The sequence below is a fragment of the Rhipicephalus microplus genome, chromosome X (genome assembly GCF_043290135.1).
Source record: "Rhipicephalus microplus isolate Deutch F79 chromosome X, USDA_Rmic, whole genome shotgun sequence".
Taxonomy (NCBI): domain Eukaryota; kingdom Metazoa; phylum Arthropoda; class Arachnida; order Ixodida; family Ixodidae; genus Rhipicephalus; species Rhipicephalus microplus.
In genome coordinates this window covers 255,309,463-255,331,882 of record NC_134710.1, presented here as the reverse complement: position 1 = coordinate 255,331,882, position 22,420 = coordinate 255,309,463, and the positions used below count along the sequence as shown (strand labels likewise).

The window sequence follows — 22,420 nt, the reverse complement described above, 5'->3', positions numbered from 1 at the left end:
CCTCTTGCAGCCTGTACCACACGAGTCGTCATCGAAGGAATTGTGTATATCGTCGAATTCATAGTGCTGCCCTCGTGTTCCCATGACATGATACTCGGCTGGGACTTCCTTGCGAATAATAATGCCGTCATTGACTGCTGTCGCGCTGAACTTGAGCTATCTGCACTTCCTGATGTTGACGCCGTCGAAGCCTCCCTGCCGTATTATAAACTGTCTGTTTCCGACGACACCACCGTACTACCGCGCTCTTCTCTTCTGGTGACTGTGTCGTGTGACGCTATTTCTGACGGTGATGTTATATTTATGCCCTCTGCCCTGTTCATTCAACGCAAATGTTCTCTACTGCCCGTTGTTCTCCTTACTCTCCACCATGGCGTCACGACTAGCTCGTGTACAATATGCTAGATGGGCCTTTACCTTTATTCTATGGTGAATGTCTCGGTCACGTGCATTCGATCGACGCCCGTCACATTTTTGACGCTCCATCTAGTTTACCTTCTACGGACCTCAGCGCACTCATTTCTGACTCTGTTGTTGACCAGTCACTCCTTGACGCTTTCCGTCGCTCCATCCATGTTGCAACGTCTTCTTCAGAACGAAGCCAGTTGGTGAACCTGCTGCAAAAGTTTCGTACTTCTTTTGACAGCCACGCTTCTGGCCTCAGTCCCACATCGAACATATCCCACAAGATTGACACAGGAAGCCATACGCCTCTGCAACAGCGCCCCTACCGAGTCTCAGCATCGGAGCGCCGTGTTATTGACGACCAGGTTGCTGACATGCTCCAGTGGGGTATTGTACAGCTTTCTAACAGTTCCTGGGCGTCACCGGTCGTTCTTGTTAAGAAGAAGGACGGCTTCATTCGGTTCTGTGTGGACTATCGACGTTTAAACAAGATCACCCGTAAGGACGTTTACCCGTTACCGCGAATAGACGACGCCCTTGACTGTTTGCAGGGAGCAGAATACTTCTCTTCGCTGGATTTACGGTCTGGATACTGGCAAGTACCTATGGAAGCATCTGACCGACCAAAAACAGCATTTGTCACACCTGATGGATTATATGAATTTACTGTTATGCCCTTCGGCCTTTGTAACACTCCAGCCACTTTTGAAAGAATGATGGACACTATTTTACGAGGTCTCAAGTGGAACACATGTTTATGCTATCTCGATGACGTAGTTGTCTTTTCCACCGATTTCGACACCCATTTAAATCGTCTCGAGCACGTCCTCACACGCCTCACCGACGCCGGCCTTCAACTCAACCTCAAGAAGTGTCGTTTTGGTGCCCGGCAGCTCACCATTCTTGGCCACGTCGTATCGCGGGACGGCATACGGCCCGACCCCGCCAAGCTTCGAGCATTCGCCGATTTTCCGAAGCCAAAGAACCTAGAGGAACTTAGAAGTTTTGTCGGCTTGTCGTCATACTTCCGACGCTTTATTAGAAACTTTGCTTCCATATGTGCGCCCCTTACGGACCTTCTTAGCGGCGACAAGGACCTTTCCACCTGGTCACCAGCATGCGATGTTGCGTTCACCAAATTACGCCGCCTGCTAACTTCACCACCCATTCTCTGTCACTACGATCCTGCCGCTCCCACGGAGGTTCATACTGATGCCAGCGGTGTTGGACTTGGCGCTGTGCTCACGCAACGAAAGGCAGGGTTTGATGAATATGTCGTCGCCTACGCAAGCCGGACTTTGACGAAAGCCGAGGCTAACTACTCCGTGACCGAGAAAGAGTGTTTAGCTATTATCTGGGCCCTTGGAAAATTTCGCCCCTACCTGTATGGTCACGCATTCGACGTCGTCACTGACCACCACGCCGTTTGTTGGCTATCCACACTTAAAGACCCTTCCGGATGACTTGCTCGCTGGGCGCTCAAACTTCAGGAATATGACATCCGCGTTATTTACAGATCCGGTCGTAAGCACACGGACGCCGACGCCCTTTCTCGCTTACACATATCGGATGAAGGTGTTTGCCTCTCTTCCCTCAAGCCTGCACTTGCATCATCCGCCTTGCGCAACATGACCATGGAACAACGAAAGGATCCCTGGATCAGTGGCCTCATAAGTATTCTTTCTGATCCTCTCACTCCTTCACCGTCTCGTGCTCCCCGCCGCCAGGCTAGCAACTTGTGCCTAAGAGATGATCTTCTTTATCGACGCAACTATCTTTCTGACGGTCGCAAGTGTCTCCTTGTGATACCCCGCCATCTTCGAGCTGCTATCTGCGAAGCTTTTCACGCAGACCCACAGTGCGCCCACGCAGGCCTCTTCAAGACATACGCTAGGCTTCGACTAAGATTTTATTGGCGTGGCATGTATAACTACGTGCGGAAATTCATTCGCTCGTGTGCTCAGTGCCAACGACAAAAGTTACCTCCCGGGCAAGTCTACCCGTCACAACCTCTTCCTTGTCCTAGTCGACCTTTTGATCGCGTCGGCATTGACATTTACAGACCACTACCATCAACTCTAGCTGGTAATCGCTGGATTATTGTTGCGATAGACCATCTGACACGCTATGCCGAAACAGCCACGCTGCCAACTGCCACAGCCCGTGACATAGGAACGTTTTTGCTGCAATGTTTCATTCTGCGTCATGGTGCCCCTCGTGAGCTCTTAAGTGACAGAGGCCGTGCCTTCCTTTCTGACGCCTTGAAGGCATTACTCAACGAATGCCGAATCGTGCACCGCACAAGTACAGCATACCATCCTCAAAAGAATGGCATGACGGAGCGCTTCAACCGTACTCTTGGCAATATGCTGTCGATGTATGTCGCCTCTGATCATTCAAATTGGGACCACGTTCTCCCGTTCGTCACCTACGCGTATAATACTGCCGTACAAGCTACTACTGGGTTTTCGCCATACTTTCTTCTGTACGGACGAGAACCTTCAAATACAGTAGACACTATTCTCCCATATATAAACCTTATGAGTCCGAAAGTACAACTCTGTCCGAAGCTGCTCGACATGCTGAAGAGTGCCGCCAGCTTGCCCGCTCTTTTTCTACCGAGGACCAGTGGCAGCAGCATTCCCGCCTGACCGGAGACCGTTCGGCTCCAAACTTTCCACCTGGTTCTTTAGTATGGCTTCGGGTACCTGCTACTGCACCTGGCCGCTCCGCAAAACTTCTTCCTAAATACATCGGGCCATATCGCGTTGTAGAGCAAACGTCACTCGTCAACTATATCGTGGAGCCCATTATCCCATCCACAGACCTACGCTACCGCGGCCGTGACACTGTCCACGTCTCTCGCCTCAAGCCATATTATGACCCATTAGTCGTTTCTTCTCCCTAATCCGCCAGGATGGCGCCTTTTTCTGCGGAGGGCGATTGTAGTGAAGAAGAGGGGCCTCAGCGGCATTTCTCGGCACCTCAGGGGCATCGCCATCAGCATAAGCTCGTGCTTGCTCCGCTTGGCCGGACGCTGCTGACTGCTTCGCCTTGTGCGTTCTGCTCTGCAAATAAATCCCGTTACAATATATATATATTGTCACGCGCTATGAGCCCGAAGGAACGTATAAAGGGACGTGACTGTCAAAAATCTCGGAGACAAAGAAGGACGTCTCCGCTGGCACGGGTTGCTCGTCTTCGTCTTCCTCGTTCACCGGCACAGAACTGACCCACTGTTCACTGGCACAGAACACCAGGTGGCAATATATATAGAACATGACGGTATGGGCAAAATTCAGCCGAGAGTGTTTGTATAATTGCTAATACACTAAAATAAATACTCCTTAGGCCATTTCTCATTTTTGGCTCACTAAAATGTGGCAAACATTGCTACCTTTAGTGTCAGGCATACGATAGTTGCATTCACAGACTAGGCGTCGTGTGCATTATAAAAATACATGATTTAGAAACAGTACTTTTTTTGTGAGAGAAAGTAATTAAATTGTTCTTACTGTTCTTAGTATTCTCAGTAGTTTTACTCGTATTGCCTAGCTACCACCATTAGAATATTGCACGCTACTTACCGCATCAAGCTAATAAAAAACAAACGGCCTTTGTCGTCACGTCACATGACATGACGTCACTTCCCATAACAAAAATGGCTGATGTGTTTTGCCGTAGTCCGAAATCAAGGTAGTTTTTCCCATGAATTAAAATTACACTGCTTATATTTTGGCGTTGCCACTCACGCAACAATATCGGCATATTCCAGAGCATCAGATTAATGGATTAAAAAGGCTTGCTCAAGTTTTGGCACAGTTCCATTTTATAAGGGCCCTGAAACACTTTTTTAGCATAATCAGAAAACACTAGTCATCGGTATTCAAGGTTCCTGAACACATGAGCCAAATTTTATAGTGCAGCACGCGGCCTGAAAATAACAAACATTTATCAGTCGGCTAGACATCATTTTCTCTTCTCTCAACGAATGATGCCTGTAAAGGGTAGGAGGTTGATGGCAGGTGCGGCGGGTTTCTTTACGGTAGCTGGCTCCCCGCCATCATCCGCATAGCCAACCTTTGCCAGTGAGGAGATGCGTTCTTTGAGAAAGAACGACGGTTTATTTACATGATGGAAAGATGGAACTGCATAGAGATTCAGCCTAGATTCAACTCTGAGTACAACAGAAATTCAGCTCTTATTAACAAAATGACTGGCTTTTATAGCCAGTCGTTTCTGATACACGTTAGTCCGAAGATGGTGGTGACAACTGTTGCCGTGAATCAGGTGACGTGAAGTCTCAGTGGTTTACCCACCAGAAGGGTGCAGATGTTGGACCACTCGACTGATGAGAAACACAAGCGAAAATGTCCAATGCGTAGCACGAGCTCACCTCACAAAGACGCACCCGGCCCAGGCCTTCAAGACATCGCAGTGTGAGGAGGTTGAGTCCGGTGGGGGTGGGGGGTGGGGGTGGGAGAGTTGAGCTCTTCTGGTGAGATGGCCACTGACACGAACGTAAGCTGCGGTCCAAGGCTACGTTCTGCTGCAGTGTTCCGGAACTTTCTTGGACATGTCTGCCAGGTGCTCGTTTCCCGAGAACAGCCACAGCGACGTTTTCCCACACTTTGGTACTGTTATTTCTTTGTCACGACCTCGCGTAGGTGACAATGGCTGTCGGAGAGGTTGACTTCATGAGAACTGCAATAGTGACGCCGTCTCATGCTGTTCGACCCCGACTCAACGAAGGGTTGTTCGCAAAGCTTCGATCGAGTTTCTCTTAAGCCGGCTAGAGCAAACTGCGTGGCCCGCCTGCAGGACAGCGTCGTGCTTTTCGCTTCTAGGGCGCTGATGGGGTTGAAAGCATTTTAGCAGACCGGCTTACCCACAATGGCGTCTGCTGAGACGAACTGCTGGGCCAAACGCAACAGCTGCTCCGCCGCCCGGAAAATCTCGACTGGCCAGCGCCTCCAACCGCTGGGCACGAAAAGAATGGCTGGTGACGAGGACGATGGCCTGACTGGGAACATCCAGCTGCAAACTCACAACCGACTCCCAAACCACCTCACAATGATTGACAACAGGGAAACGAACCACGCAACACAATGCTATGCTGTAGACAAGTGCATTAGACTCGCTTCAAACCCTTCAGGCTTCTAAAAAAATGTGAACAAATAAAAAACACGCTACACAAAATTTCGTGACACAATTTCAAGCCGCCGAAGTTACAACATTCATTGATGTGGAGATGTCTAATGAAGATGGATCAATTTGCCGTGCCAGAAAAGCACACAAAGGCAAATACAATTTGGCTCCAGATAACCATACACTTTTTCAAAACTAGCTTTCTCCTACCATCCGCACTACTAAGTTGTAACTAACATTTGCTAGCTTCATGACTGACATCATGAAACACAACCAACTTCATTGTTTTCACCCGAATGTTGCCACAACCGTACACAAGGTAACTGCGCGCATTCTTCGTTCTCTAATTACATACTTTCAAAACGTAGTCGTGAGTGCCTACTAGTAGGACACCCTGATGCCAATTAAAACTCTCTTACAACAAATCTAACTGCGTCTTATAACTCCTTAATATGTACTCCTAGCCTCATCATTCGGTAAGCTTACCGCTCAGCTCAAGAGATCACACTATAAGCACTCACTAAAAGAACAAAACGAAATACATTTCGTGTACTAACACGCTGATTTGCTGGATGTACCGTCATGTCAGCCCATGTTTTTAAAGAACACACAGGACTTTGCTGTGCACCCTAGCACGACATCATACTCTCATCCAAAGAGCGCTAGCATACCAACACGCACGTAACCAAAGGTCATATCCGTATAACCTAGGCACCACTAAACACGCATCTGAACGTAATTGTTTGCAGAGAACGTATCGCGATAAAAATGACTCTAGATAGCGTACACCTCAGGAGCACCTAGCAAAACTTGTTCAAGTTTTGCGCTAAACACCCTGTACCAAATGTTTTTCAAACATGAGCATTTCAAAAATTGCTTCTGGTTGTATTTTAAAACATTCCTTATAAATGCTCATTTACTCTTTCAAGACTGTACAATCTCATGCTCTATAGAAAGGTCTGAAGCATACAAACTTCGGCTCCACTCGACGGACGCTACTATGCTTTCAAAACTAGCGGGCGTACAAACTGCATTCATGACTATCGTGCTCTTGTATCATAGAAAAGACTTTTCACGTAGTCGGATAACTGATGCGGGTCACTGCTTTCCCATAACGCTTAAAAACTTAATTCAAAACTCTTACAAAGCTTACAAAAAGTCTAGAAGGGAAAAACTGTAACTAAACAAACTAACCGCCGAGATGACAGGAATATCACTTTAAAACCAAAAAATAAACAAACATGCTTCTAAGAAAATTCCTGTATCCTGCGTTCTTCAGCCTACAGCTTTCCCTTACTTTTCAGTCGTACATGCTGCGGTCGCGGTCTTGGCGTATTTTCAAAACGCCTGAGACCACAATGTGTATGTGCTGCCAGCTTAACTGCGCAGTCACGCCTTGTTCGCGACTTCGGCCTGATTCTGTGAGTTCGAGGGCGGGGATCCAAGCAACGTGTGGGAAAGAGTGGCCATACCCTCATTGGGCTAGCACCCCAGCAGCGCTTAGCTACTGTGGCTTTTCTTCTTGGACCACGTCGACACTCTTGTCCACACAAAGCTCTCTAAATCTCCACCGTGCATTCCGTCGCGAGGACTTGCGCCATGGCCTACCATTTCACCGTCTGTGCTTTACTGCACGCCGCAAAGGACCTTTCGTTGAAGGGGCCGATGACTTACCCTTATGACGTTCGTTCGGATGATTGCCACCTTTTCCACTCTTTCTTTGCTTTGCTCTTTTGCGGCAACATTTGCGACCGACCTTTTTCTCACTACTAGGAAGTTCGCCTCGGGTTGTGTCAACGGTGGATTTACAGCTCAAGGGTGCTTCTGCACCAACTTCCACACTTCGGCACTTCACTTTCTTAGCACTGTTGCCATGACGGGCTGATTCACCTGTGCTAAACCTGCACTCGCGCGCGCCTTGAAACGTGCTGTCGATAGAACTGAAGTACTGACGCCTTACACGAGATTGCATACACGAAGAATCCGCTTTTCTTTTTCTTTTTGTCCGGCGGCTCGGATGCATGCAGAGCAACTTTGACGCCGACGCGAAACGCCTTGTTTTGCCTGCGACGGTAAAATGTTTTGAGCTTTCCTTAACACGCATAGTGTCTTTTGTCTCGCTCGCGGCTTTTCGACGACTCTTGCGACGGCGCCATTTCTTGCGACGCATTTTTGAGCATCCCGCTCGCTTGTCAAGCTCGCCAACCCTCTCACTGCAGCCCGCACATTCGAAATGATTTTCTAAAAAATCACCTCTTTCACAATCTAGACTGGCGGACAGCTTAACACACTTGAGAACAATGCAGCTGCTTCCCTTCAAAAATTTTAGCTCGCATTCCTGGGAGCTGTTTGCAACTGCGTTGTTATCCTCATTCTCTACTTTCGCTGCTTCTGAGCTATCTCCGGTGTCCTTGCCTACTTCCACATTGTTTTCAAGTTCCACCAGTGCGACAAATGCACTTGAGGTCTGTGCTAAATTGTCTACAGCTGTTCTAGCTGTTTCGCTAGTATTCTGCTGGCATAGCACCTCGTCGCACTCGATCTGGCCTTCGGCGGCCTCGCTCCTTGGGGTAGCATATTTCGCAGCACTCAAGTTCAGTTCATCCTTTTCTATGGATCTGAACTGCACAGCGCTCTGTTTCTCGCACTTCTCGTGCTCTACACTTATTGACGGCTGAATCTTCTGCCGCATTGCTTCAACTTTACGTTCCAGTAGTTCAATCTCTTTCTTTTGTTCCCTTCTTTCCTTTTCTTCTCTTTCCTGCTTTTTTTCTTCCCTTTCGAAAGCATTTAATGCGCTTTTAATTTCCTCCTCACTGGCTTTCTGCAAGATCAACCTCACAATCTGTGTCCTGCCCGTTCGTCCCTTCACTTCAATGCCTAGATGCTTGCTCACAGTGAAAAGTTCATCTCTCAGCATTCACTTCCACACTATGATTGCTGCTTTACTTTGGTCCTGCGTCTCACACATAATTAGGTGATCCCTCTAACTCATGCAATACTCACAAATAGGTGATCTCCCTAACTCACACACAATCCAGCTTCTACTTAACTCGCATTCACAAAATTACCGTATTTACTCGATTCTACCGCACCCTCGATTGTAACACGCACCCGATTTCCACGACGAAAAAAAAAAGTAAGACATCAATTGCAACGCGCACCCATTTTTATTGCTGGCCCGCACGATCACACCACTCGAAAAAACAACTCCTTTCGGGGGTGTCTTCCATTTAAATATGAGGTACGGGGGAAGCTTGGGCCCATCTGACGTGTAACAGAGCATTGTCGCCACTGTAGTTTTACCGTGGACCGATGTCAGCATGCGAACTTCCCCCGCCCCCTTCTTCTCGACGGTTGTGGTGCCAGGCATGTCGAAGTAAAGAGGCGTCTGATCGGCATTCCCGATTTGCCCAAGCAGGTAGCCGTTGTTGTGCCGCAAGTTTAGGACGAACCTCTGAAAACTGTGAAGCTTTTCATCGTACTGCTCTGCAAAAATTTCCGCATATGCCCATTCACGTTTGGAGAGAAAAGCCTTTCCTCTTCATAAAGTTAGTTAGCCAGCACCTGCTCGCTTTAAACTGGCTCCGCGTTAGACCTTTTTCTAAAGCTAATTGCATAGCCCGCACTTGGAGCAGTTCTGTCGTCACGGGCCGCTGCGCCGCTCGCTGCTCAAGCACATACTCGCCGAGCAGTTCTTCAATTTGCGGAAACCAACCCTGCTGTGGTCCACTGAAACCTTTGCGTGAAGCTTTGCTGTCGACAATCTTGTGCTTTTGTTTCCGCCAGTCCCGCACGCACGTTTTAGGAACTCCGTACAATCCCGATGCGGCCCGATTTCCATCCGTTTCTGTACACGCAATGACTTTTCTTTTAAAAGCGGCATCGTGGTGCACTCGAGTTTTTGGAGTCGACCCTTCTATGCCGTCGATGCTAATGCACTACAAAATGACGAACTCTTCAGCACACGTAAGAAGTGCTGCACATGGGAAACACATAGGCAGAAATGGCCGACGCGCCATGACGACGCACGTAGGGGGTGGCCATTTTGGAAATGCCGATGGCAATAGAATGACCATATTCATTTTTATTCGTACTCGATTCTAACGCGCATGCGATTTATGAACTCGCTTAACCGGAAAAAAGGTGTGCGTTAGATTCGAGTAATTACGGTAAGCCTGGAAAGTCAAAGCAAAGACCAAGTACTCACCACAACACAGCACCATGCCGTGAGGTCCATCTCACCGCTGCCAACCAGTTGTTAAGGTTCGAGGTTCGATGGCAGGTATGGCGGGTGTCTTTACGGTAGCTGGCTCCCCGCTGTCGTCCGCATAGCCAATCTTTGCCAGTGAGGAGATGCGTTCTTCGAGAAAGAATGAAGGTTTATTTACATGATGGAAACATGGAACTGTATATAGATTCAGCAGAGATTCAGCAATGAGTACAACAGAGATTCAGCTCTTATTTATAAAATGACTTCGGCTTTAATAGCCCGTCGTTTCAATACACGTCAGTCCGAAGAAGGCGGTGACCACAGTGCCATAAACCCAAACCTGCCGGGCCAAACGCAACATGCCATGAACGCAAATGACTGTGCCATAAACCCAAAGTTCACAGTCATTGGCTGATTTCAGCATCGTGAGCTGCATAGCTATCATAGCCACAGCAAGATGCCACCACATGCCCATTCTCACGCGATCACACTGAAAGTAAGCCGTGCTTTTCAAGAAAGAAAAGAAATTGCTTGTGCAATGACGTGCACTGAAGAATAGACGCATATTTTTGCCCTCTTGGCATCTCCCCTAGTTTTATAGCTTACAGGGTGCTCGCTGGTACGAGAGGAGAGAGAAAGTGGATGCGACAAAATCCTGTAACACCGCTCATAATGGATGGATTTTAATCATTGTGCAGAAGCCGATTCGTGAGGCAATAAGCTCTTTTAATGAAACCTATTGATGATTACGTTGTAGTACCTCTTTAAGAGATAACAAATATTGTCAGCTTCAATGAGCACTGGTTGATTTTCTGGTATCAGTGATGGAGCCAAAATCATACTGCTCTTGAAAACTATGTTACTTGTGTATGTAAGCTGCTGGTGGGTGTTTTCTGGCTAAAGTCATGGCTTTCTTTGTATGTGATGAATTTCTGATTATAGGATTTTTCATCAGATTACAGTATTTTGCTCATACTTAGGTATAGGCATGCAATGCATGTGTATGCCTATGTAATCTCACACTTGTGAATCTCCAATTAATTTACTACTGATTTTTCGTAGTTGCGTAGCTGTTCGAGGGATAGGTGTGTGAAACTTACTCAACTAGTGTTTGCTACTTTTTAGCTTTTTCTTGGTCATTAAATTCTCATGTCTAGTTATATGACATTCATCATATCATTAAAGTACTTAGGAATAAGCTTGGAAGTGTAAGACCTGTCTTGTTTCCATTAATGAAAGCACTGTGATTTTTTTTTTACAGCAGCAGTTCATAAGCAATATGGGAGAGATCGGGCGAGGGGTTCAATCATCCGTTGCAAAATCTATAGTATCTGTGCACATATAATGCGTGTGCAAAAATGTGCGTATATTTACATATAAGAGGGTGAAATTACCCCCTCCCCTCTTTTCTCCTCCCTTACATGAAACTCTTCCAATGCTCCTGCATCACTTTCAATGCAGAGCAGATGCTAATGTTTAAGGCATGCTAAATATTCATTTTATTGAAGCACATATATATAAACATGGTTGAGACCAAGACATAACGCTCATATAGTGTCAATGTATAGCTTTATTTGCAATTTAGTACCATCAGTATTGACTAATAGAGCGTCAATGTATAGCTTTGTTTACAATTCTGTACCATCAGTATTGTCTAGTCTAGCTAGCGGTCCAATGCCCTGCAAGCTAAATAGCATTGCAAGTTTCACTCGCTGTAGTGCTTTCCTGGAAATAAATATATTAAAAAAATGTTTCACAGTTATTTCAAATTAGGACATTGTGAAGGTTCTAAATGATGTCTAAAGTATTATGTGAAACATTTACATATGGCGCACGATACCTAAAGCATCATGCACTGTATGATTGCAATCACTCAAAGTTTATTCTGCCACAATTGTGATTGCCATGTTCTATCACAGATATTAGACCATCTGACTCATTTTCATAATAAGAAGTTATTTTAAAAATAGATCTGTTGTTTCAGATGTTGACTGTGACCACTCTGTATTACATACTCTACATTGGGAAGAGGGAGAAGAAACTTTATTTTGAGGAAAAGCAGGAGAATACATTTGAGGTCTCGGGGTACATACCTTGTGACTTTTGTAGTCAATGCCACAGTTTCCTGGTTGGCCAGCTTGACACTGCGTGTGACTGACAGAATACGATGAACCTGAGACATTGCAACATTGAAGCAGCTGTTGTATCTGAGCTGCTCTTCCTTTGCCCACTGCAATATGTCTGATTCAAAGCATGCCCATGATGTTTGTGTGCTGCATGATGTGTGGCATGAGAGAAAAGTCTTGCTGGTCCTCTTAGGCATCCAACATGTTTTGTGTATCATGACATAGTGCCTATGCATAAATGTGTACTTTCGAAAAATTGCTAGAGCTTTAAGGCATGCTCATATTAACTGTTCAAAAGGCTGCAGAAGTTGGTGAGACTTGTGGCTGAAGCACTTATGGAACATACTAGTATGTGTGTTCTTAACATTGGCTGTAGCCTTCTCTATTTTCCTATGTGGTGCACAACCAACATGTGCAACCATTAATGCGCAACCATCAGGGTTCCAATCAGCCTTGGTTGAGATCAAGTTATGCAAAGTGACTTTTCGCTAGTGGAAGCTCTTAGGCTTCTGTGGATCCCTCGCTAATGTTCTATTGCAGCACAGTTGCAAGAGTGTTAAGGTTGTTCTACTCTTCCTCAGTGCACGAGGCAATAACCTCGGCCAGGCAAACTTCATCTATGCTCTAAAAGAAGCTTCAGTTCTTTTTCATATTGCATCATACGACATCAAGTTCCATGCAAGCACTACAACATACATTCTCTTGCATCTAAATTATAGGTGTTACAGGGGCACCAATATATTTTTTTCAACTATTCATCGTTAAGTACCTCATAGTGATAGAATAAGTATTTCCAAGTCTTATAGTGCCTATAATAATATGCTTACAGATTTTGTACAGGCACTTTCAGTTTTTTTTTTCGGATGTCATACTGTATTGTGACATCTTTATACTGAAGGTGGTAACACCGGAGCACCACATTGTGATGGTTTAATGCTTTCTTTCAGTTGTCTTTGTTTTTTATACTGCTACACCGGCCTTTACTTTTGGCATAATTTTTGGTATAAAGTGGTGACAATGTCTATCTAATTATTTGTAGGATGTAAATTTAGGTATTTTTAAAATGAAGGTAATAATTCCATACCAATCGTCCCAACCGTGGCACTTGCCAAAAACCTAATTCCACAAAAAAATATGGATAAATGTACTATAGACATTATTTCTGCAGTATTTTCCCAAAATATTATTAGTGGCGGAAATTGTTCTGCATGTGACCACCATTTCAAGTTCTCAAAATGGTGAGAAACTAGGCACGAAAAAAAAAAAAAAAATCTGTGAATTGACAGTTTCGCACATTCTTTCAGCACTTACTTTTATTGTATTGTTTAAGCATCATGCTTTTATTTTTGGACAGCTTCTTATGGTAGCTTCATATCTCACTTCCTAGCACTTAGGTAATGGGAAACACCATGTCTTCTAATTAACAGCGTGGCCACCAGAAGGGCAGTTTGTGAAAAAGGGCTCGAGTTCATTATTTCTATTTAGTTTCTACCGGAAAGCAAGGTTTTGTGAACCACTTTCAGTGCCCAGCTTTCAGTTTAGCCAAATATTACGACTGCAAAAGATTTGTTCAGTATCCCTTTAAGTAAGACTCATTTGCATCTGCAACAAATGCAATTGTCCATTTAGTGTCACATGTTGCCACTCAACCCATTTTCTCTGCTATAATCTTTGTATTGCTGAAGCCTATTTTTCATTTAGATCTTTTAAAGACACCGTACTGTATCTAAGAAAAAATGCAATAATATTAATCTAAGGCCAGATAACTGTCTTCAGTAGGCTTGCCACTGCACACTCAGTGCTACTTGGCGCAACATTTGAGTTTGTTTGAGCACCTTTTCTCAGTGTAAAATGCTATAAAGCACATAAAATGAAACAAAATAATTTAAAATAGCTGCTTTTCATTTATTTGATAGCTAGGCAGCCAACTGAGGTATAGAGTCAGACTTTGTACTACTTGGTATCAACCCTTGCATTGAAGACAGGTGGCACCACATTTATTGTGAAATTTCAGCACATGAAGCTTGTGCATCTTGGTAAGCAAGAACTTGATAGAGTTGTCTCACTTATATACAGTGAAGACAATTGTCATGTTATACATGTGGCATAATGTTTATGCATACTGATAGTGATGTGGAACTGTGGCATGAAATGCATTATTAGTCAGCGATGTCTCTTTTTTTTAAGTCCCTGTCTGAAATGCATGACTAGGTATGGAATTAATAACGTTGCCCTTTTTTAGGCGTCCCCTACCAGCCTAGATGACCTGCTGCTACCTAAAACAATTGAATATGTTCCGGACATATATGCTATTGGGGTTCAAGAAGCTATGAGTGACAGGTTGGTTTTTTAGTGATTTTATGCTATGTTTATCTGTTTTTTTACTATTGTTCATTTATTTACTTCTTTAGTATTGATGCCTCCTTGTCTGTGGAGTGGTGCTGCTTCGCTTTGTGGTTTGAGAGTGCCTATTGTGTCTTTTTTCTCTTTTCTTTCTCTCTTTCCTAGAAAGGAGTGGGAAACTAGGCTGCAATTTACACTGGGTCCTTCGCATGTTCTCTTCTACTCTGTCTCTTTGGGTGTCTTGAACCTCTCCATCTTTTTGCGCCGAGATCTGATATGGTTTTGCTCAGGTAATCTTTGGGTGCATGTGGTGTCCTTTCTTCACTAATAAAGAGATTTCGTCATGTTTTATTCACTCTCTAAAAAGGTTTGACATACTCAAATGGCTATCCCTCCCCCCTTTTTGTGCATTGTTATGCTAAAGTTTTTTATTTTCTTTTTTTAAGCTGCTGAAGAAGCAACATACGCCACACGTACTGTTTCTTCTGTCAAGACCAAGGGAGCTGTCGCCATTGCTTTCCAGTTTTTTGGGTCTTCAATGTTGTTTCTCAACTCCCATTTTGCAGGTATATTTTCTTTGTTCAGTTTAGCGTAACACAATAATGTCAAATGAATGTTTTAAACGGAGTACTTGAGTAAAATTTTAACTATTTTTGTCAGATAGTTTTAATACATGCATATTTTTTGCCTAATAATAATGGCAAAAAAAAGGTTAAAAAAAATTAATGTCACCTCTAAAGCCATCTGAGGAGCTTGTTCAAAACTGTAGCACCTTAGGGCATAAAATTTAATCTTGTAGAATGGTGCACCTATGAACTAGGTAAGTCGTTATGGTGTTCTATGACAGTGACATCGCAGATAATTGTTAAAATAGAAGCTTGTGTGAGGGCAAGTAACAATGTTGCCTCAAAATTTTATTTTCTCTATGTCCATAAAGGGCCTCTCACTTGGTTTGCGCTGTAGTGCCAGGTTGCATGAGACAGACACATCTTTTCAGTAACAGCGTCTGCTTTATTGTGTCAGCTACAGAGTCGAAAGTAGAGCAAGTGCACGCAGTGCACCGGAAGTGGCAAGAGTGAAAGAGACAAAGGAGAAACAGAGAGGAGAGCAGCACGTTGCTTGAAATGCTTGTAAAGGAAGAAAAGGGAGCTCACAGTCTGGCCCTTACCCAAGACGCCCCGCAGGGTTTTTATGACCATGGGGGTGCGTTGTGGTGGACGTGTCGCTACAGGTTGCCTGTCACTTATGTTCGCCATGCGGTTAATTCATACAATACTACCAGTTTTGCAATATGTCATGTGAACGAAACCATCACAAGAGCAGCAAGACCATACCATGTAAATGACGACATTCATGCCATACATGTCATGATTTTCATGTTATGGCTAGTCACTTATGCTCGTCATACAGTCATGTTATGCCCTAGCAATTTTGGTATAGATCCTATTGTAACAGCCAGGAGAACTTAAGGTCCTAGGTGCCTAGATAGATAAACAGATAGATACGGTCAATGTCGCCGTAGTTCGCTAAAAAATGCTTCGCATTTAAAATACTGAACTGTTACATCTTCAGGAGGCAGGCTTCCAGGAGGCAGGCTTCACTGCCAAAGCAGGCGCTTTCTCCTTTTGCCTTGACCAGTGTCCGCAGGTGTTGCCGTCTTCCAACGTCCAAAGGCGACGCAGCGCGTCCTGTTCACTTGACGAGCTCCACACAGGGTTACCAGATTGGGCTATTGATAGCCAAATTGGGCTACCTTTTGTTCGAGTTGGCATCAAAATTTTCTCTTTGACTGTGTGGCTATTTTTGGGCAAAAAGTTACAAAGGCAGAGAATTTTACAACTGGGGATGCCACTTATGTACGCACAAACTTGCGTTTCTTTGTAATCTCAGCCTCCCCTATGGATATACAAAGAACACAAGGCCCGAAGAACTTGGGCACGCTGCTTGGGGCCTTGCCACCAAAACGTTCAAATGTGTTGAACGATCCCTGCACCTGGAGACACAGTCCAAGAATGGGCTTGACGTGTAATCACTTTGAAAATGTGTTTTGAGGGCGAGCGAGCACGGGCCCCCTTCCACCCCGTGGCTTCCCTTGATTATTCTGGGACTGAGCAAAAGGTGCCTTTAAATGTAGATATTAGACAGAATGTAGGTGAACTGAAAAAAACTATTTTAACTCCAACCAGTAAACTACATGAAAACACGTAAAAAGCCGATGCATCGGAACCGACGTGGTTCCTTCGTCAGTGGGGACTATGGCGACATTGCAGCGGCATCTTGAAAGCACTTGCGCAGCAATTATGACCCGACATTTTGCCGTTGAGCGGAATCTGTGTGCATACACTGGGGGAAGGGTTCCGAGGGAACAATAAATGTTTGGGCTGTTCGCTGATTATGCCACGACTGAGTAGTAGTCTTCTTCTCCAGATAGTATCGCTTTGTAGGATGATTATTTGGTTAAAATTTATCTTGTCTAACATTTCGCAATGTTTGGCAATGGTGATGCGCTCTTTGTTCAGTTTCAGGACATCCTTGGCGTGTTGGCAGAGTTGTTCTGATAGGTTTTCTGTCTTGCCAACTCACGAAGAAAGATCCTCGGTGCATGGGATTTTGTAAACGACGCCGGGAGTCTTTGTCAATTGTTGACAGGTCTTTCGGGCGGGGGAGGAGGCAGCCCAGCGTGCATGAAGGCACGTGCGTGATTCACACCTTTTCATTTTGTTTGTTTATTTTTTCCATAGGCACTGCGCCATGCACCCTACCGGGCTGCAGAAATCAACCGCCTTTTTTTTCCCTCCTAACAATCACTGCCACTGTTTTTGAAGAGCCAGGCCTACGCCTCGCTAGTTCCTTGGAAGTACGAGACCGGTACGCGTTTCGGAGAGCTGCCAATTAATGCTGATTGGGGTTTGCGTAGCTTCTTTTGCTCTGTGTGGCGTGTGACAGATTGACTAAAGTTTTTCGGGTATTCGTTTTTTCTGAGGTCCACAGTTATGCGAGCCTCTTCTTTCCTGCCTTTCGTGTCATTAGAACATATGTTTTTGGCTTTCTGAAGTAACGTTGCCAAAACCGAGGCCTTATGACTGGCGGGATGAAGTCAATCATATTGAAGGTACCGTATAAACCGGAATATAAGTCGAGATATTTTCAATAAAATAATAAGCTAAAGTTGCCCCTCGTCTTATATAGCGATGTCCAGCCGAAAGTGAGCCGCTGTCTGGCAACATGTGGCTTGCTTGTGCTTGAGAAGCCGGACGCGGCCATATCCGCATCCAAATCCAACTACAGGCTGTTTTTTTTTTCTCTTTCCGTCTGTTTTCTTTGTGTTCGTGATTTGCTTCCGATCTGTTCTGAGTTTTCGCTCCGCTTGACATTGCGCTGCATTTTTAGTGGTCTTTTTTTGAGTAGCGGTGCGAGGAGGCAGTACTCAGCTGCGTTTAAACTAGATGTTGTTGAGTTCGCAGAAGCGAACGGGAATATGGCTGCTCAGCGCCGCTTTGGTGTATCGGAAAAAAGCATGCGCTATTGGAGGGCGCAGAAAGGGAAGCTGCAGATGTGCAATCCTCGAAAAATGCCGTTTCGTGGACGAAGTTTTCTTCATCCGCAGCTGGAGGATAAGCTAGCGGACTTTGTGCGGGAAGTTCGTGCGCGCTCGCTGCCAATGACCGTGGATACCATTCGCAAGAAAGCCGTGGAACTCGCTCGAGAAGCTGGGCTCACGAGGAAGAGTTTCGTGCACCAAACTCTTGGGTGTGTCGATTTATGCGACGCAAAGGATTCTCCCTCCGGCGGCGCACATCCATCTGTCAAAAGTTGCCGGAGGAGTTTGAGGACAAGCTCATAAACTTTTAGCGCTTCGTGAACCGGCTTCGGGAGCAGAACGACTACATGATGGGGCAGATTGGCAACGCCGATGAGACCCCCGTGTGGTTTGACATGCCTTCGTCGACCACGATCACGCAGCGCGGCGCCAAGGATGTGAAGCTGCGGTCCATTGGCAACGAGCACGTGCGTTTCACCGTCATGCTGGCATGCACGGCAGATGGTAGACAGCTTCCGCCCTTCATCATTTTTAAACGCAAAACAATGCCGAAGGAAGTGTTCCCACTCGGTGTTGTCGTTCGCATCGACAAAAAGGGATACGTGAATGAGGCCATGATACTCGAATGGATAAAAGCTGTGTGGAACCGTCGGCCAGGTGCACTGCTGCGTCGTCGCAGCATGCTGGTGTTGGATGTGTTTCGTGGCCACTTAACCGATGCAGTAAAACGCGCACTCGGCGACGAGAAAACGGACCTCGCCGTGATACCAGGTGGTATGACGTCCACCCTCCAGCCGCTCGACATTGTGCTAAACAAGCCGTTCAAAGACCGAGTGCGGCTGGAATACCAAGAGTGGATGTCCGGCGACAACCCCGAGACACCGACGGGCCGCCTACAGAGGTCTCCGCTTGTGACTGTTTGTGGCTGGGTGCTTTCCGCCTGGCTTCCTTGCCGGATTCCATGGTGGAAAATGCTTTCGAGAAATGTTGCATCAGCAACTCACTGGATGGCACTGAAGACGACGCACTGTGGGAGGCGGCCAGCGACAAACTCTCGTCTTCAGAAGACAGTGGTGCTTCGTCGGACGAATAGGAGCAGTTGCGACGGTGGTTGAGGGGAGCTGCAACGATCGAGGTGCGGTGCGCCCAATTCGCAAATAAATGTGGTTCGGCAGTTTTGGGTTGTTTTCCTTTTTTTTCTTTTTCGGTAACCTGAACTTGGGAGTCGACCTATATTCCCACTCGACCTATATTCCCACTCGACCTATAGTCCGGGTTATATGGTAACGGCCGGCGTGCGTTGGCTTCCTGTGGACGGAGAACTTGCCATATTCTTGCCACTTGGACATCAAGAAAGGGCAGCCGCTTCCACAGTCGGCTGTGAATTGTATGGCCGGGAGCATGGAATTCAAGTGCTGTCTGAAGTTTTCAATATCAGATGTTTTCATGACACAAAAACAATCGTCTATGTAATGAAGAAAGAGCTTGGGTCGCCTCGGAAAATAGCTGAGTGCTTTCCCTTCTATATGCTGCATGGTCAGGTTTGCCATTTTGACGGACATGGAAGCTCGCAAAGCGGCTCCACTGTTCTGCCTGAAAGTAGTTCCTTTGTAGGAGAAGTACGTACTAGGCAGGCATTCCTGTAGATGGCAGCGCTCGTCAACCGCTAACGTAGTCATTTTACTCAAACTTGGGTCACCCTCAAGCGCAGCATGGGCAGAGGATACCGCTTAGAGTACTAGTACATCGGTGATGTAAGAAACAACATCGAATGGCAAGGGAGCGCTTGCCAAGTCCCAGAACGAAATCAAAGAGAGCAGTGGAAGAGCCTCTAAGAAGAATGCACACCTGTGTTCCTTATAAAATACTTTATTGAATACACATGCATATACAGTTTTCACTGGACCAGAGGGAATCTGTGTGACATTTCGCATCATATAACAAAAGGGAAAACATGTATTTCCAAATATTCCAACAGTGTTCGAAAACTCAGAATGCAGCCTCAAGGCAAAAGTACTGGGAAAGCGTGCGCATATCCAAAGATTCTGAGAACTTGGGTTTGCAAGACTCGCTGTTGTAGGATTCTAGGATTCTGTAGTGGAGAACAGGTTAAAGGAAATGGTGAAATGGGTGGGTGGGGGTGCTTTCTTGGTCATTAATACATGCCAGGTTTCCCGTAAAAGGGAAGCAGGCAAAAAATTGTGGAAGCTAGCAGTTCGTGTTACACCTTGAGTGCAAAACCAGCAGGTTTGATGACTCTGCTGGTTGTAACGTGACTTTTTGTCGACTTCACTTTCTTGACATCTATAGGGCAATGAGCCTTTTTTAGGAGACCACGTTCACCACATGGACTCGCACATGTCACTATGAGGCATGTGCCGCCATGGTGGTGACACGTGCAAACTGAGTGGCACCTGAGTAGTAGTGGCACCTGAGTAGTGGCACCTGAGTTCTTGCCGACTGCTGGCAGTGGCAGTGCGTTTCAGGTCAAAGGCTCGAGATATATAAGCTTGAGGAGAGGAGCTCTAGGATGGGCAAGTGGGCCACGTGCACGCGCAACGACAAAAAGGAATGGAAGAAGGAGTCGGACTTCAAAGATATGTGTTTTATATCCTCGGCACGAATTGTGTCAGCATGCTCTCATGCGTAGTTTAATGCCCTGTTTAGAAAGAAACAACAACTTCCATTCATATGCAAAATTTAAATGTTAGCCTGCATGTATGTGGAGTAAGTATAAATACATTGCTTCTTTTTTTTCTCAATGTGCAGACAAGCTGTTGTCATCCACTTGAAGCGATATGGCCTATTGCCGAGCATGCAAGGTAGAATTGCAGCCCCAAGTTCAAGACCTAAAACTGCACGGCACTAGAGCCGCATGCAAACAACATTAAGCAATCGCCGGTCTGACGACGGGGCCTCTGGAGCCTTGTGTCACCTCTTCTGGTGATGTCAAAGTGCAGAGCTGCGCTTGGCTGCTCAGTTGGCGGTTCATGGAAGCTTTTCTACGGCGAACTACCTGACGTCAGTAATCAGTGGGTGGTTCAGCGATTCGGCGTTGGCGTCAGCCATAACCTTAGGCAGAACGAAATGCAGCTTGGCAGAATGAAATGCGCTGCACTAGTGACAAAGGTACTGGGATCAACGTTTAGAGAAGAACTTCTGAAGGACATGACTGGTGCACAATATTAATTGATTGTGGATGAGAGCATGGAGGTCTCTTGCATGAAGGAACTAGCTGTCGTGAAAGCATTTTTTTTCTCGCTGCAAAATGGATTTTATTACAGCGTTTCTCGGTTTGGTGCCAGTGGCTGATGCATCTGCGGAAGGGCTTTTTTCACAGTTAAAGGCCCGCTGTTGGCTGCTTGCCAACTCAACGTCAAATTTTGTGTGGTTCTCGGATCAGATGGGGCGAGCGTCATGTGTAGGTAGCACAACAGCCTTTCCACAAAACTTAAGGCAGAAAATGCGCGACTTATTCTTATGAAGTGTGTGTGCCATTCTTTACAGCTCGCCTGTAGTGAGGCGATAGATGTACTTCCAACAGACATTGACTACCTTGTACGCGAAACCTTCAATTGGTTTGCACATTCTCCGAAAAGGCAGCTAGAATATAGAGAAGCATGTGCCACCATCAACTTGGGTGATGTTCCGAATATGCTTATAGGTGTTGGTGCGATGAGATGGCTTAGTGTTGCGTGTGCCTTGCGATCAATCTTGAACCAGTGGGTAGCACTGCGAGCCCACTTAGAGGCGATGAAAAGTAAGTAACGCTGCTACGCAACAAGGTTACTCAGTGAAATGTATACTGATGAGCAAAATTTACTTTTTGTTCATTTTCTAAGCCTAATAATTGATGAATTTTAGAGAATCAATAAGCTTTTTCAGTGCGAGGCCCCGGACCCTGTGAGGCTCAATGAAGAATTGATTTCTTTTGTAAAAGCTCTAATGGCAAGAGTTGTGATGCCCGGCTATTCAGAACCTAGTAATGCAGAGTTGGAGCAGCACATAGTATTGCATGTGAGGGTATGCAGCTGGGGGGCTATTTTTCTCAGCTATTTTGAGAACTCCTCACTCAATGGTTCTGACAAAGATTTTTTGTTGGAAAGATGCCGCAAGTTTGGGAGTGCATTTGTTAGGAGTGCACTCAAGCGGCTTCCCGCCAACATTAGGCTTATGAAGTTTCTTGATCCGAAGAGCATAAAGAAATACTCTTTCGATTTCGTGCATCATCAATTCAGTACTTTTATAACACCAAATTCGCTTTCATCAACGGCATCAGAGTATCGCCTGCTCCAAACCAGAGTCAACCATCTGGCAGAGAATACACGCTCAGTAACGGAATTCTCTGTAAGCGTACAAAACACACAAAATGTTGACGGGCACTCAATGTTTTCAGTGATGTCTGGGCTGGCGCTCTCGTTACTGTCGCTGCCAGTGTAAAACGCTGCTGTTGAATGAGTGTTCAGCCAGGTCTCGTTAACTAAGACCAACAATACAAGCACTCCACTCAAAATTTGGCCTGGCTAGTATTGGAGGCTGCTACAAAGATTTTAAACCGGGAAAGAGTTTTTGTCGCAATTCAACTCCATCATTTTGTATGGACCAAGCAGTATTGCCTCTACTTCCATATTAAGTGATGATGCC

The 22,420-nt window shown here is 45.7% G+C and overlaps 1 protein-coding gene across 3 annotated transcripts in view; it reads left to right on the top strand.

The window, feature by feature from the left end:
- LOC119182253 (phosphatidylinositol polyphosphate 5-phosphatase type IV) overlaps positions 1-22,420 on the top strand; it is an 81,422-nt gene that overhangs the window by 9,304 nt on the left and 49,698 nt on the right. For all 3 annotated transcript variants that reach the window (XM_075878954.1, XM_075878955.1, XM_075878953.1), the window contains exons 4-6: positions 14,135-14,232; positions 14,401-14,525; positions 14,682-14,801. In XM_075878954.1, the coding sequence (XP_075735069.1) occupies positions 14,135-14,232; positions 14,401-14,525; positions 14,682-14,801 (343 nt within the window). The remainder of the gene's footprint in view (positions 1-14,134; positions 14,233-14,400; positions 14,526-14,681; positions 14,802-22,420) is intronic.